This window comes from Protopterus annectens, chromosome 1.part0 (assembly GCF_019279795.1).
Source record: "Protopterus annectens isolate FY-2018-M chromosome 1.part0, PAN1.0, whole genome shotgun sequence".
Taxonomy (NCBI): Eukaryota; Metazoa; Chordata; order Ceratodontiformes; family Protopteridae; genus Protopterus; species Protopterus annectens.
Genome location: NC_056725.1, coordinates 492,518,145 through 492,533,281, shown reverse-complemented (window position 1 = coordinate 492,533,281; position 15,137 = coordinate 492,518,145). Strand labels below are relative to the sequence as shown.

Below are 15,137 nucleotides of genomic sequence, written 5' to 3'. Positions count from 1 at the left end.
CAGTTTAAAGCCCTAATGGCCAAGGTTGCAGAAGTGTAAACTGTCTTACCCTGGAGTCTCTATCTGAGGGGGTAGGATTTTTAGCAGTAGAAGCCTTAATGCCATTGGGTCCCTGTGAAATACTCTGGATCCACAATAGGATTTTTAAAAAGGAACTTGTGAGAATCAAGAACTCTGTAATATCTGTCAGGTTTTCTGGGAGCAGGAGGCAAAAAATCAGGGGCCAAACTAGATTCTGAGAAAGCATCATCAACAATGTCTAGTACAGGAGGTATAGCTAAAGGCCTATGCTGAGGCAGGAGTAAGAAATCCCGAAGCTTCTTTTTTGAATCAGAAAAATCCTGGCTTTCCCAGTGAAAATGCTCCCATAGAGTATGTAAGGTTTCATCAAAAGAAAAATCCTCTGGAAGGGAAGGAGAGGGAATAGAGTCCTCTGCATCAGAATCCTCATGAGTAGATAAGGGCAAATCCAGATCATCAGAAGAATCAGAAAAATCAGAATCCTGTTCAGAAGATCATAAATAACTTCAGTCTTGGGTCTCTTAGAAGGGGAGGTTGGCTTCCCCTGATTAGAGTTATAAGATCTTCAGCCATTCTTATCATTGTTTTTTAGGCATAGAGGCCGGAGCATGCGGCCTTGGTGTCGGTTTCTTAGGCATGGTTCGAGATTTTGGCCTAAATGAAGAAGGAGGTGTTAGTTTAATATGCAAGTCCGTAGGCCTGAATACACCCTCAGAAGCCGGTGCCTGCACAGTGGCTCTGGACCCATCCAAGGTACAGACATCCGCAGGTTCCACAGTTGAAGCATCTCGTAGCATACCAGACTCCAAATGGGTCTCAGTAGAGGCCTGCGAATCAGAAGTAGCGGATATCAGGGGCTGCGAAAGTGCCTCACTGAGTACCGGCAAACTGGTGACTGGCTCAGGAGAAGTATCGGCGGCAGCTTTGGACCTTGGCGGCCTGTCTTTGTCTTTATCTTTGTGGTTTTTTTTTGGAATCCCGGTAGTCGGAAGGCTAACCGACGACAATTCTGGATAATTAAACAGAGAACCGAAATATTTTGAAGCGAAAATATACAGATGATGAATAGTGCGCTGGTTTAAATAAAGCACAAAACTGACAGCAAGGCACATTGTGGTCAGGGCCTAGGCAAGGAATACAATATGAATGAAAATCTTTGTGAGGTATTTGCTTTCCACAAGTAATGCAATTATTAACTTTTACTGACATCGGTAAAGAGCAAGAAAAAGTTTCCCCAATGGGGTACTTAGCTTTAGTTGAAGACTTCGGTTCTGAAACTTGAAAAACAAAATTTCAGGAGTTAGCCGACCAGCACTTGCGAACTGCTTCTGCTTTGGGCAACGCACGGCAAGAAAGACTGATGTAATAGCATCGGCTGCATGTTTTATACCCCTAACGACCTGATGTCAGGGAAGAAGGGACAGCAACCGATGCAGGACCCAAGACTTTGTCAATCAGGCCAACTGAGGGTTGCTGCAAGCAGATAACCCAAATGTAATGACTGCAACAGTGAAACACGAAGAACATCAGCAGTGCAAATGAACATGGATGATTTCAGACACACTCAAGTCAATACAAACGAGATACAAGTTGCGAGTTACAGAAAAGCATTCCTGTTCTAGAAAGTTCCCAGATGGGATGCCTTCACTGTGGATCTTGCATGTCTTCCGTACTTCTATGTGGTCTTTCAGTAAGGTCTCTTTTCCCACATCCCAAAGCCATTCTAGTAGGTGAACTGGTAATGCAACAACATTTTAGGTGTGACTGCAGTGTGCATGACGGTGTGTACAACATGAGGTAAACTGCTTACTGCTTGCCAGCATAGGCTCCATCACCCCATGTCCTTGAAAAAGGTAAAGCAGATACTGGAGAATGAATGAATGAAAGAATTCATACGACCTCTGGGAGACCATCTACACATGATGTAGCATGGATAGGGCAGGGGTGAATAGGATGAGCTGCTAGCATGTATACTTTCTACATAAAACCACAGGATAGTATAGGACCGTGATTACCAGGTTGTAAAAAGTCTGAAGTTTGTTGGCAATTAATGATGGACAAAAGCCCTAAATCAAAGTAATGCATGTTTTATTTACGCACAGTGTTCCCTCCACAAACTTGGACTAAAAGGCTCTGCACTGACATAAATTTCCTGAAGAATATCATTTTTAGTTCTTCTTCTTCTTTCGGCTTTTCCCAGTTAGGGGTCGCCACAGTGGATCACCTGTCTGCTCATGATTGGCAGTAGAGTTTTACGGTGTCGAGTTGCCAGCCCGGCGCCCAACCTTCCACAGAAGGCACACACATGCACACACTCATACCTATGGCCAATTTAGAGTGTCCAATCCACCTACAGCATGTCTTTGGGATGTGGGAGGAAACCGGAGCACCCGGAGGAAACCCACGTGACCACAGGGAGGCACCCCAGCAGAGGATTGAACAGAAGAACCTCTTGCTGTGAGGCGACAAAGCTAACTGCTGCACCGCCGTGGCCGCCCAATATCATTTTTAGTTATTAGTAGTATAAAGTAATTTTAATCATTACCGTTGGACCCACAATCACAAATTTTAGAAGGGAAAGATCTAAACTTTGAGGCAAAATCAGGGACATTTAAAAGCTCTGGGTAGGGCAGCCAATTAAGATTCTCAAACAAATGACCCTGGGATTAGGCCACTGTAGTAAAGAAATATATACTGCTGTTACAACTTTGGTGTAATTTTCTTTTATTTTCTGCAGGTTAGATAAGGCATAACAATGAACTACTGTGAAACAAACACCAGGGTGCTACAATGGTACTGCAAGCATCCCAATCTATTTTATAAAAATGCACAAATTCCTTTACTTACTTAAATTTTACTGTTTTAGTTACTGCCATCTCCCCATCCCTGTGGAAGGTATGCAAGCTCAGTGGGAATACATGAATGACTAAATATGAAGTTCAGAAAAGTCACTCTTACAAATACCTAAATTAGCTCAGAGATTCCAACAAAATGCCCACATCTGGAATTCCACCTACAGAAATTACACAAAGCAGCTACTAAACTAAAGCCTGAAGAAGGTCTGCACTGTCTGTCCAGGTAGGTGCCAGAACTGGTCACTTCAAAGTGTAAAGCACATAGACAATGGCCTCACACACACACTGATACAAATTTACAAGAAGACTGTTCCCTGCTGCCTTAGTGCACTGAGAAAGATACAAACAAGCTGTACAGACTGCCTGAACTTCTTTGTTCATTCTAGGTAATACCTGAGCTGCATATGCACATCCAGAACTAATATCCTTTCACCCTTGTTTTGTGGGTTAGGATAGAAGACAGACAGATGGATAAGCTGGTTAAGTGCTCCTGCACATACCAATGTGGGAAAGGAAGGTTTACTTTATGAAAGATGCAAAATGCTTCCTTGCATATCAGGACTTGAAATTCAGAGACTCACGCAAGGTAATAGTAACCAACACAAGAACGTAAGAGCCACTAAGCAGCTTGTTGGCTTTGAAGAGGGCTAGGGTTAATTGCTCCAGTAGGAAATGATGCCCTCTAGGGAATGTCAATAATTTGCTATGTTGTCCGAGGTTTACAAACTCATTGAGGAGTTGCTTCACTGTACATTGAGCTTAAACGCGCGGGTTCAAGGGGAGTAACGCTGGAACAGCAGACAAGGGCACTCTAACTGACTTACAGGACAGGCCATTTTGAAAGAGTTCTGGCAAGTACTTTTATCATCTCCTCTTGTCTAGATCATGTCTTTAGGATGTCTCTTGATCCCCACCATAACAGGAACTTCTTCCATTTGGCCACCCACATTTTCTAAAGCTAAGCCTTCTTGCCTCTTGCAAAATACACAGACTCTTCTCTGAGAAACTGACTTTGAGGGCCTCATATTGAGAGGTTTAGGGACAGCACTGGGCTATGCATATCAGGACTCCAAGCTCAGAGATTCACACAGCAAAGGTGTGTGTGAGTTGTACTGGTCCTTCTTTAACAAGAAGGACAAGCATGCAGAAACACAAATGCCTTGGCTAGAGACAGGCTACTAGGATAACACACCAGACTACAAAGCCAGCGAAAAAGATGACACCAATCTTGCATTAAATAGTTTATTCACACTGAATAACACTCTGGCGCCTCGGTACAGCCTTCCTGGAGTTACAAAATATGCCACACCATACATCTATATATATATATATATATATATATATATATATATATATATATATATATATACACACACACACACACACACACACACACACACACACACACACACACACACACACACACACACACACACACACACATATATATTCACTTAAATACAATTAATCAAACAATCATCAAATTAATCAAACATCAGTTAAAATAATCATATATACATTTTAAAGAAACACTCTCCATTTACATTCACTATTTAGACCAGGCTACTAGAATAAGCCTAGCTATGCCCTTTTTGACATTCTGCAACACTTAGTGAAATACGTAGGAAGGTGTAAAGACTTCCTTTCAGGGGATAAAAATCCATGTACTGCCCATGCTTCCATGCATAGGACTCTGCAGCAAAACCTCTTCAGCTGTCAGTTCATCCTTAAGACAAACATTTCTATCACACGTACTCCTCACCTTGTCATTACATCCTGGAACACAGGTAAATCCACTTTCCATATGTGGCTGCTGAATATGGAGCTTATCATCTTGTCTGCCACTACCTTCATGGTGGGGACAGAGGGAAATGATTGTTACCATTGGATAAACACCTGCATTACAACCCATGTCTCATGTTTATTGCTACACTTTGACAAACGTCTTAGAATGTTTACCTCTCTGCCTAAGTACCAATATGCTGATGTCTGTGATTACTGTCACAGTGTTCTGGGGGGGTCCTACAGCTATAGTGAGGACCCCTGACTGTTTCAGGCTGAAATGTATTTTGGTCAAGAAGTGGCTCTCTATGTGCCATGCACCTTGAAGAGATCAGTGTGGACAACACCAATCAGATCTCACATACCGCTATAGTAAAAAACTGTGTACTCTCGGGGAGACTGAGCATCTCCTCAATTTTGCCACATCTTTGGGATCACCAGCTGAATCCCTTCCTGACAGACAGAATCAGGAGAAGTGCTTTGTTCAGTAGGTGACTGTTGTTAATGGTTTTTCAGACACCATTGGATCTTTTTCATCTGTATCTTGTCCATTGGCTCCTTCAGGATGCTGGCTGACATATAGCTCTCTGCCTTTTGGAATGTCCAGGCTGACAGAGATGTCCTCTGACCCAGGCCAAAAATGAACCATCTGAATCTACAACAACTTTTCCTGAAGCAAGAACAGTTTTCTCTTTTCTTTCTCTTTGGGTAAAGCCTGGCTTTCGTAGATTCAGTGAATACATCAGACTGATCAGGAGGTGGGCAATGTCCTTCAAGACCCTCTGCAATGCCTCCCCTGAAGAGGCTTGAATAAGACAGTCATCCATGCATGGTGATAGACATCTTCTATGTGCATCACTTGTGCCCATTACATATGAACACTGTTGGACTTATGTGCATTTCCTAGCACAACACACCCTCTTCTGATGCCACCTGTGCCCATTACAAGTGGAACGCTGCCAGCAGGTATGTGTGCCACATAAAATAGCAGAACCTTTCCCTGGATGCTACCTGCAAGATTTACATGATGAAGTAAAGCATGAACTGCTGTCTCTCAAGTAAGACATTACACATCTTCTCTGCATGCAACCTTCATCCACTGTCTGTGGGGAGTATAGCTTGCACTGCTAAATGTCATCACCTAAGATGTCACAGCCCCCTTTCTGTGAAGGGCACAATCTGCACTGCTGTGTGCTGTCCAAGACAGTTCATCTCCTCCTCTGACATTGTCTGTGCCCTTTTCATATGGCATGCACAGCTTGCAATGCTCTGCACATTGTAAGATGCCACACCCGTTTTCTTGATACTACCAGTGCCTATTACATGTGGGAGTGCAGACTGTACTGCTGTGTGCCCCCCGGATTGCAAGCACATGTTGATCACAAGCATCACTGGTATTCATTACATGTGGGGGAGACAAGTCTGCAAGGTTGTGTGTCCCAGATAGACAACCCCTAAACCCATCCTGGAAAATGCCTGCACAGCTGAGATGTGGGCACTCATAACATGTTACAGTCATTTCATGAATGAATGCACCACTTTGTAGGGTGTTGAGCACTGGTCTGTTCTGTACTGAAGCCCCAGTGCTTCAGACCAATGAACAGAAATCCAATGTCACTCAATGCATCAATGAAATGAATGGTGTGCTATGCTGCTACGGTGTGCTATGCAGTTACGGCGTGCTATGCAGTTATGGTGTGCTACGCAGTTAAGTACATCATTTACTTCACCTTACGGCACATTAAACATTTCCTGAAAGAAACAGGATTCCGATTTTAAACTGTACATATCTGCCAGTGATGTAAGTGAGACACCGCCTATGCTGGCATTAGTACACCCTAATGAGGACATCTTTGCATCCATCCTTCATATCTATTATTTGTGTACTTGTTGTCAGATTCATCACATCTTTTAGCTATACTATGAACACCTGGTTGATCTACACAAAGCCATTTTATAGTTGCATATGGATTTCACTGTCACCACATTTTCTTGAAATTTCCTTTCCCTTTTACTGTCCATTTGAGCAAATCTCAGCCTGGCTTGGGCTGATTTGTCCACTTGAAGGTTGAAATGGTCTAACCAACAGTCAGGGCAGTTTCATGCATAGTCCTGACAGCTTTATTTATTTTTGTTTTGGTGTGTGTGTGTGTGTTCACATGAATGCAACAGAAGAAAAACAAGTCCAGTACTGAGTCTGACATCATTTCCTTACACTGACTGGTGCAACTGCAATCTACAGCACAAAAGCACTGGTTGAAGGGTGCTGCTGCATAGTTCTGCACAGCATTCAGTTCCATCTGGAAAACAAAACAATTCACAGCTCCGGTGTCAGAATCCTTTTTTTGAATTTCATTGCTTCCTTGCTAAAACCAAAGTTGCTGGCAGTTGTCAACAATACATTTGGATAGCATGAAAAATCTGCCACAACAACAGACTAAAATCTGCATCCATCCCCACTGATGACTTCTCAATCATAAGCTTGTTTGTTCCTGCATATGCCTTCAAATAAAGCTAAACACTTCAATACAGCTGAATGACGAGGACTAGCCAGATGCACATTATATAACTCAAGAGAACGGCATATACGTTTAATGGACAACTTACACCTTAAACTGAGGTTTAAACTCAGATGATGGTTGAGGACCCTTTAAGGAGTAGGTCATGCCTGTCCACAAAGGTAAATAAGCAAAGCATACATCAGCACTACAAGAAACACGTTTCTAAATAACAATGGATTGGTGCCAAACTGGAATAATATAGCATTCAAACTAAGACTGATTCTGAGAGACAGTGGCTATGAATGGATCAGGTACGATTCTGGTCTGTAAAGATCATGGGCAAAGTGTGGTCATCTTAGAAATGTTGACTGTTTAGGATAGCTGGTTAATGCACAATGGTGGATGACAAGTCCCTTACATAAACCTACAGTCACATGCTCATAAGCAGCCCCCACCTCCCTACTAGCAGTACCAGAATTCAGTCATCCCTGCTAAAGCGTCTATGACAATTCAACACAGAAGATAATGTTTTGTCAAATAACGACAGCATGTACTAATAAAGAAGCATTCACCATACAAATAAATCCTGTTAACTAAATTCCATTCTAATACATAATTTAATAAAAAGGAGTCAATCACGTGTTTTGCTACTATATAATAAACTCGTACATATTCTGCATTGTCTAAAGAACCATACAGTCAACATTATGAATCGAGTACCACGATGGATAAAAAATGATTTGCAGCTGCTGTCTGATGTCAAATGACCACATTTTTTCTCCAGCTAACAGTCAGCATAATGTTCAAGTACTACTCAACAAAAACAGCACAAACTGATGATCTGATGTACTTAGCAAGCTATTACACATGCTTACCTCTTGTTTATCATACGATAATTAATAAAGTCAAAATAAATTGTTTTATACCTTGCAACATGTTTCCCATTGGTAATAATCTTAGTCTGTTATCAAATGCAATTGCTGAGCACCTGGTTCAGAGACAACTACCCAACAAAATCATTAGAAAGGAACTGTACGTGTGTCCTTACCAGGTCATCTTCTTTGTAGTGCATTCTAGATGTGTGACGACGCATAATGTATACAGTCATCAAAAGGTAAAAAAAGGCAAAGGTAGTGTGCAACCATAATAACTGATCCCTGCAAAGACACAAGAAAGATAGGGAATAATCAACAGGAGAACAGAGCATCTACAGACAGATTACCCCCTCCCCCATTCACTTCCAAGAGAGGTTTGCATTGTCGCTTTTTCCTTCTAGGAAATACATTTTCAGTTGCTGTTTCAATGTTTTTGTACCTCCACAAATGAGACTTTCAGCAGCATCAGCCTAATTTCATTTACTGAACATTTCTTTGATTATTTTTCTTTGTGGGTCAGTCTTAATGTGACCATTTAAGTCTCTTTTTATATGTCTAACCAAATTGCTACATATACATTGTATGCACTTAATGGTCTGTATTATTCAAAAATGTGAAAACTGATGGGATTGATCATTTAGTTTACCCAGTGTAAATCGAGCATGTTCCACAAAATAAATCCAGCCCTGAAACCTTGCTGAGCTGCTGGCTCAATCGAACTGCTGTAGCATTTAAAAAAAAAAGAGCGAGAAAGAAAAAAACGAAGAAAAATGAAAATTACAAACCGCTAAGGAGAATGGCGATGGAGAAGATGCGGTCTTGTTAGAAATGTGTCTGCTGTGTGAACATATTCCCCTTCTTATTTTGAATACAAGCGCACACGACAGAAACCCTTCTAAGAATGATCGTGTTCTCTATCTCCTCTACAGATGTACTGTTTAAGTATCTGGACATTTGTGCCATACCCATGTGCAATACATCAGAATCAAGCACAGGAGACAGAAAATAATTAAAGTACCTTTGTGTATTGACATTACTTATTTAGTTGTCGTTGTTGACCACTAAGGCCCAACTGGGCAAATCTAATTTTCAGCAGAGGCCCTAGGAGAAAAGCTCCAGCAGATACATTTAAGATACTCATGACAAACTATTTTTTTTTTTTTTCAGAGACATATTGCATAAAACATATAGTTGTCTGTTAACACAGAGGATTAAGGCTGTGAAATGTATTTCCTGTGGTACAGGGTTTGATTTCCTCAGATACTGTGATTACTAACAACTTATTGGTTGAGGGAAAGTTTCTACCTGTAGAGCAGGGCTGTAGGGGATCTTTCTAGAGCATTTCTAAGATTGTGTGCAGTACTAAGCTGTGAGTATGTTAGGTAACTCAAGCCAATTTAGTTGTTTCAGGACTCTGCAGTGATGAGTCCTATACATCAGTTTGGCAGTAAATTTGATTACACTACTAAATAGGCAGCATGTTTAGCTTTAAGTGCAGTATTTAAGTCTGTAATAATAGGCACAGCATATAGTAAGGATGGAGGAAGGTTGTCAGATGCTAGTGTTTGTCTTGCATCATCTGTCATGTAGTCTTTGGTACAATGGAGGAAGTGTCATTTCTGGTGTGTGTTTTAATGGCTTGCAATATGTTTTAGTCAAATTTGAGGTTATTGGCAATTAGGACATCCAGATGTTTTGTTTTGGTTACAGTTTCAATTTTTGTGTTGTTGGATGAGGTTATTTTGAAAGAGTATGCTTCATTTTGATATTTAGAGGTGAAGAGCATAAACTTTGCATTTTTAAGATTTAAAAGTAGACTTGCATTTCTTTTGAAGGTAGTGAAAATACTTTGGGTAATGTCCTGAAGTGCTGTTAGGTATGGGGCTGCACATGTAAGGGTCGATCATTAGCATATTGAACTATGCTAGCAAGGTGGGTGGTAGTATGTCATTTGTTTATAAAAATGCTGAATAAGACACGGCCTAATATTGATCCTTGTGGGATGCCAAAAGTAATTGGTAGGAAGGAGGTGAGATTTTGTTTCCACTTGCCTGCTTGCTGCTTGTCAGTCAGATAGTTATGGCACCATGAGAGAGAGAGCTGGTTGAGAATGCGGGAAGAAAGTTCAGTAAGAAAATGTTGATGGGATATGGTGTCAAATACTTTTGATAATTCTAAAAATAGTGAAGGTACAAGGTTGCCATTATTCCTGTGTTGGTTTATGATATTGGTGAAGCTGAGAAGAGCGGTGGTTGTACTACAGTGAGGTCTAAAGCCATGCTGTGTTTTGGACAGAATGTCGTTAGACTAAATGTCCAGCTTGCAAGATGCATTTTTGTAGTCTTTAAAAAATGAAAACTAAAGAAGTATAGGAATCTGTCTAGTTGCAACCTCACCACCACAAGTGTTGAGGAAACAAAAACAGACAAACTATTGGTGTTAAAACTTCGTTGGAGCTCAGTCACAATATTTATTTTAATTATTTTTTATTTTATTAATAATTCCCAAAAATCACGAAAAACAAGCAGTGTTCCAAAGCAAATCTTTTTTTTATAAAGGGATTAAGATAGCGATAGGTCTGTTGAGATGCCACCTTTGTGAAGTGGTAGCGTATAGTTTTTCCAGATGGACTGGACATCACTCTCAGATCAGTTTATTAGTATGGATACATGAAAAGCTATAGTTTCAGCTGCTCTTTTTAGAGATTCTGTTGGAAGCTGGTCAGCAGCTAAAAAGGTTGGTTTTAATTTCAGTATACGTTTTCTTACAGTAAAGGTAGAGACAGGAAGGAAGGAGAATGAATGTGACTTGTTAGGACAGGATGAGTGACATACAGAATGAGAGGGGAGAGAGAGTGAGACAGGTGAGCTATTAGAAGTACTAATCAGAGACAGTACTATCTGTATAAAATAGGAGTTGAATTGAGATGGTATTGCGTCACAGGACACATTAGCTTGTTTAGTGATGACCAAAAAGGGCTTGGAGTTTTCTGTCATTTATATTTGAGGTTAGCATAATAGGTTTATCTATTCTAATGCATTCCTTAGTGAGATTTCATAAATGCCTCAATGTTTGAAATGTACTTTGTGTTTTGCTTTCATGCTAGTCTTTCCAGACTATGGCTCTTTTGAAGCATGATGCTTTTGGTTTCTTTCATAAGCCACAGTTTGATTCAACTCTTTTCATTAGCACAGAGGCTAGACTGTTAACAGTATTTATTAAAGTTTACACGAAGTGTGAGATGGTGGCATCAAGTGCCACGGATTTTAATATGTTCCAGTTATATTGGGTTAGAGTATTGACAAATGTGTCTTTGTTAAATTTTGTTGCATTACGTACCTTATTATAAATGTTTTTGGATTAGGTACTTCAGTTTCTGACTGCATAGGTGGGAAGGAGGTTGATCATTGCGTCTAGCATGCACCCAAATGTTTCAATTGTATTTGGCTTGTTGGTACGGCTCCAATCTAAATCTGAGTGCCTGTCAGACTTTGTATCAATTCCAGTGGTGCCGATGATTAGCTGGTGTGACGACTACAAGTTAATTCTGAGGTAGTGTCAATGTTGAGCAGCTGTCTATGTGAGGATGCCTAGTACAGTAGTTTCATGATGAACATGTTGAGATATCCAGTAGGACATCTTCTGCTGTTGAAATGTTGTTACCAGGTGGAATATAAACAGCTGAAATACACCGTGACTATCGCCGATTTTGAGGAATGATATGAGGAGTTCAGTAAAGTTAAATGTTGTAATCGGTAGGGGGAGTGGGCTATTTCTAACCAGGCTTTGTACATAATGGTAACACCACCAGCACAACACTTCTTGTCAAGTGGAGTACATTACATCCGGGAGAATGTCTTTATTATTATCTAGTATATCATTCACTAACCAGGTTTCAGTAGTAACGAATATGTCATGGGAGTGAGTAGACAGATATGCGTGAATGTCCTGGATTGGGTTACATACACTTTTAACATTCATGTTTAGAAGCAGGAGTTTGGATTCACAGTAGATGGAGAAGTAGATCTACAAGCATTTATAGTTGTGAAGGCTGTGTTGCAGCATCACTGTTTAGTTGGGCCAGGTTTGGGGGTTAATGTCACCATTGAGTTTCAGATTGGAAAGTACAGTTCCACAAGTCCTGCTTACCTGAAACAGTACATGTTCGAATTCCTCACTGCCTCAGTGCCATTTTGAGTTCTCTTCCAGGGTAACCCTATACTGGTTAGCTTACAAAAAACTCAGACTCCTGTCCCTCTCTCTTTCTGTGACAGCTAATTGGCTAAGCATATTTTGAGAGGGAAGCCTTCGGCCTTTACAGGAAGTAAGTGTTTCACTTCCACAAAGAAGGAGAAGAATGTACCTGAAGCCAGAATGATCTAGCAAGAGTAAATTTGCTGCCAATCATAATACCATATAAAAAACAAATCCAGCAACAATCAAATTAAATAAGTTGAAACCCATCTCAACTATGCACAACCTGGGGGACTGTAGGAGGCTATTGCCATGGGGGCAGTGAGGAATTCAAACATTTTCTCTTACAGATAAGTAGAACTTATGCAGCTGTTCTATGTTCATCATTTCCACTGCCACAGTGGCATACTGGGTAGATTACCAAATCTTACCCTACCTGGGACATAAATGGATAAGGATCCAAGACCCTGTGGACACTGTTCTGGAGCTTGAAAAGGAATTCAGTTTGAAGGGCTTTGTGACAGTATGAACAGAGGACCTGGATGCTGCCTCAAGAATGCTTCCAGAGTTCATCCCTTTCCAATATGCCATCAAAGAGGATAAGACCCTAGCTGAGAGTGCCTTAACCTTACCTGGAGATTTACCATGGTAGGAGTAACAGAAAACAATAGCAGAAGACAGTCATCATGCTATTGTTCACTTAAAGATAGGTTAACCTCTTTTAGTCCCCATAAAGGAGACAAAAAGCTGTTTAGCATTCCTAAAAGGCTTTGCTTTTCAAGGAAGTACCTGAGCTGCCTGTGTGCATCCAAGGCATATAGAACCTTTTCTCCCTTGTTTTTTGGATTAGAACAGAACACTGGTTGACTGATGGCTTGTTTCTAGATAAATTCAGAAACTACTTCAGGCATGAATGATGGATTAGTGCGAAACACAACCCTATCCTTGTGAAAAAAATTAGATAGGGTTGGCTCCCCATGACAGCTTGCGGCTCAAAGACTTGTCTTACAGCCTTACAGATGTCACAACTATGACAAAGAGTCTTCCAAGTAATCAGCTGTAAATCAGCCATGAGGCATATTCAAAAGGAGATAAGGTCAGTTTTTCAAGAACAAGGCTGAGATCCCAGGGAGGAGACATTTGAACTACAGGGTGTCTCACATGCAATAAACTGTGTGACCCCCAAATAAGAGACAAAAGAGAGGGATCCATGGACAGGCAAGCTCAGATGGCCACATGATGCACTTTGATAGAAACATATGACAAGCCACCTGCTAAGTCAGTCACACAAATATTTCATTCCTCTTTAAATACCTGAGCACATCCTCATGGAACAAGAGCTTAAAAGGTATCAAAATAGAGTCACCCAGGGTGTCAAGTTGCAATTGGTGGGGTGTACCATCCATCCCTGATGCTGTGTGAGCAGATCCAGTCTGTGAGGAAGCTTGTGGTAATTGCCCTCAGCCAATTCAATTAAAAGGGAGAATCAACTTTGCCTGGGCCAAAAGGGGGTTACCAGAATGATCTAGGGTAATTCTGAATCTATAAAAGTACCTTGAGAATCATTGGAAAGGGCGAAAATGCATACAGGAACATTCCTGGCCATGAGAATAATAGAATGTCTGTTTTCCAAGCAAGGTTGCATAGATGGTTTGAGCAGAATTATTTTCAGTTGTCTGTTTTAAAGAAGGTGAGCAGATGTACTTCAGGCATTCTCCACATATGGATCAAGTCTCAGAAGACCTGCACATGGAGCGTCCACTCATGTGGATCTATCCAGGATCTGCTGAGTCTGTCTGCCACTGTGTTTTTCTCTAACAGAATGTATGATGCCTGAAGAATCAGAAAATGCCATAGAGACAGCTCCCAGGCCATCACTGCCAACCGGCAAAGAGGGTATGACACTGTGCTCCCTTGCTTGTTCAGGTACCACATCATGGTATTATTGTCTGTGACCACTAAAAGAGGACCCAAAGTCCATAAGTGATGAGATATTTTTAAAGGTTTGAATCACTGCCAACACTTATTTTACATTTATGTGTGTTGGCATGTCCTGAGGACCTTACAAGCCTTGCACTTGAACCCCCATGGACACTGCTCCACACGAAAAAATCTGAAGTGTGTGTTTGGACAGACAGAACATAACAGGCAAATATTAATAAGGAAGAAACACTTATGGCATGTATTAAAGCAGACAAAAACAGGACTCAATGAATCTATGCTATTGGTCATAAACTAGAATGTAAGGTGACTGCCTGACTGCAACTATATATCTTAATGGATGGAAGCCACAGGCACTGGGTTGTATGGGTATATGGGATCTGACCCCTCCAACAATCTACCATCATGAGTAATATACTGACTATTCAGTCTGACCCTCTAAGCCCAAACCTACATTCTCCCAGGTTATATGCTGAACATTGAACTGCACTGCCATACATTTTCATGATTCTGACCACGTTTGATGACCTGATAAGTTACTGACAAATACCCTCTTCCCCTAATGCACTCAGGTGATGCTGAATACACAAGCACAGATTTCACTGCTGTGGGGACTACCACTCCATGATTAATCTAAACTATTGGACTTTTAAGTGTTCTGCTGCTCTCCGTCAGACACTGTGCACATGGAGAGCATTATACATGTAAACATTTATCGTTTTACAAACGACATGCAGAGGTAAGACACTATGCACAGAAAATTTGATTCAGAATCACAATATAGCTGATGGATTTCAATTACAAATATTGCTTGCTTTTAGGTTACTGAACGAATGGTAGAAATTATGGTGGGTGACTGGCATTTGCATATTTCTCAATCTTCCATCTTCAAAATGTAGAACACTACCTCTCATTATAATGTGGAACAAATGTACAAAATGTAGAACACATACTAACAGCTTGCTACA

General features: G+C 40.9%; 1 protein-coding gene across 2 annotated transcripts in view; it reads right to left on the bottom strand.

Annotated features, from left to right (window-relative positions):
• The window catches only part of TMEM63B (transmembrane protein 63B), a 2,399,602-nt gene that overhangs the window by 1,532,943 nt on the left and 851,522 nt on the right, over positions 1-15,137 (bottom strand). For both annotated transcript variants that reach the window (XM_044060665.1, XM_044060674.1), the window contains one exon: positions 8,208-8,316. In XM_044060665.1, coding sequence (XP_043916600.1) covers positions 8,208-8,316 — 109 coding nt within the window. The remainder of the gene's footprint in view (positions 1-8,207; positions 8,317-15,137) is intronic.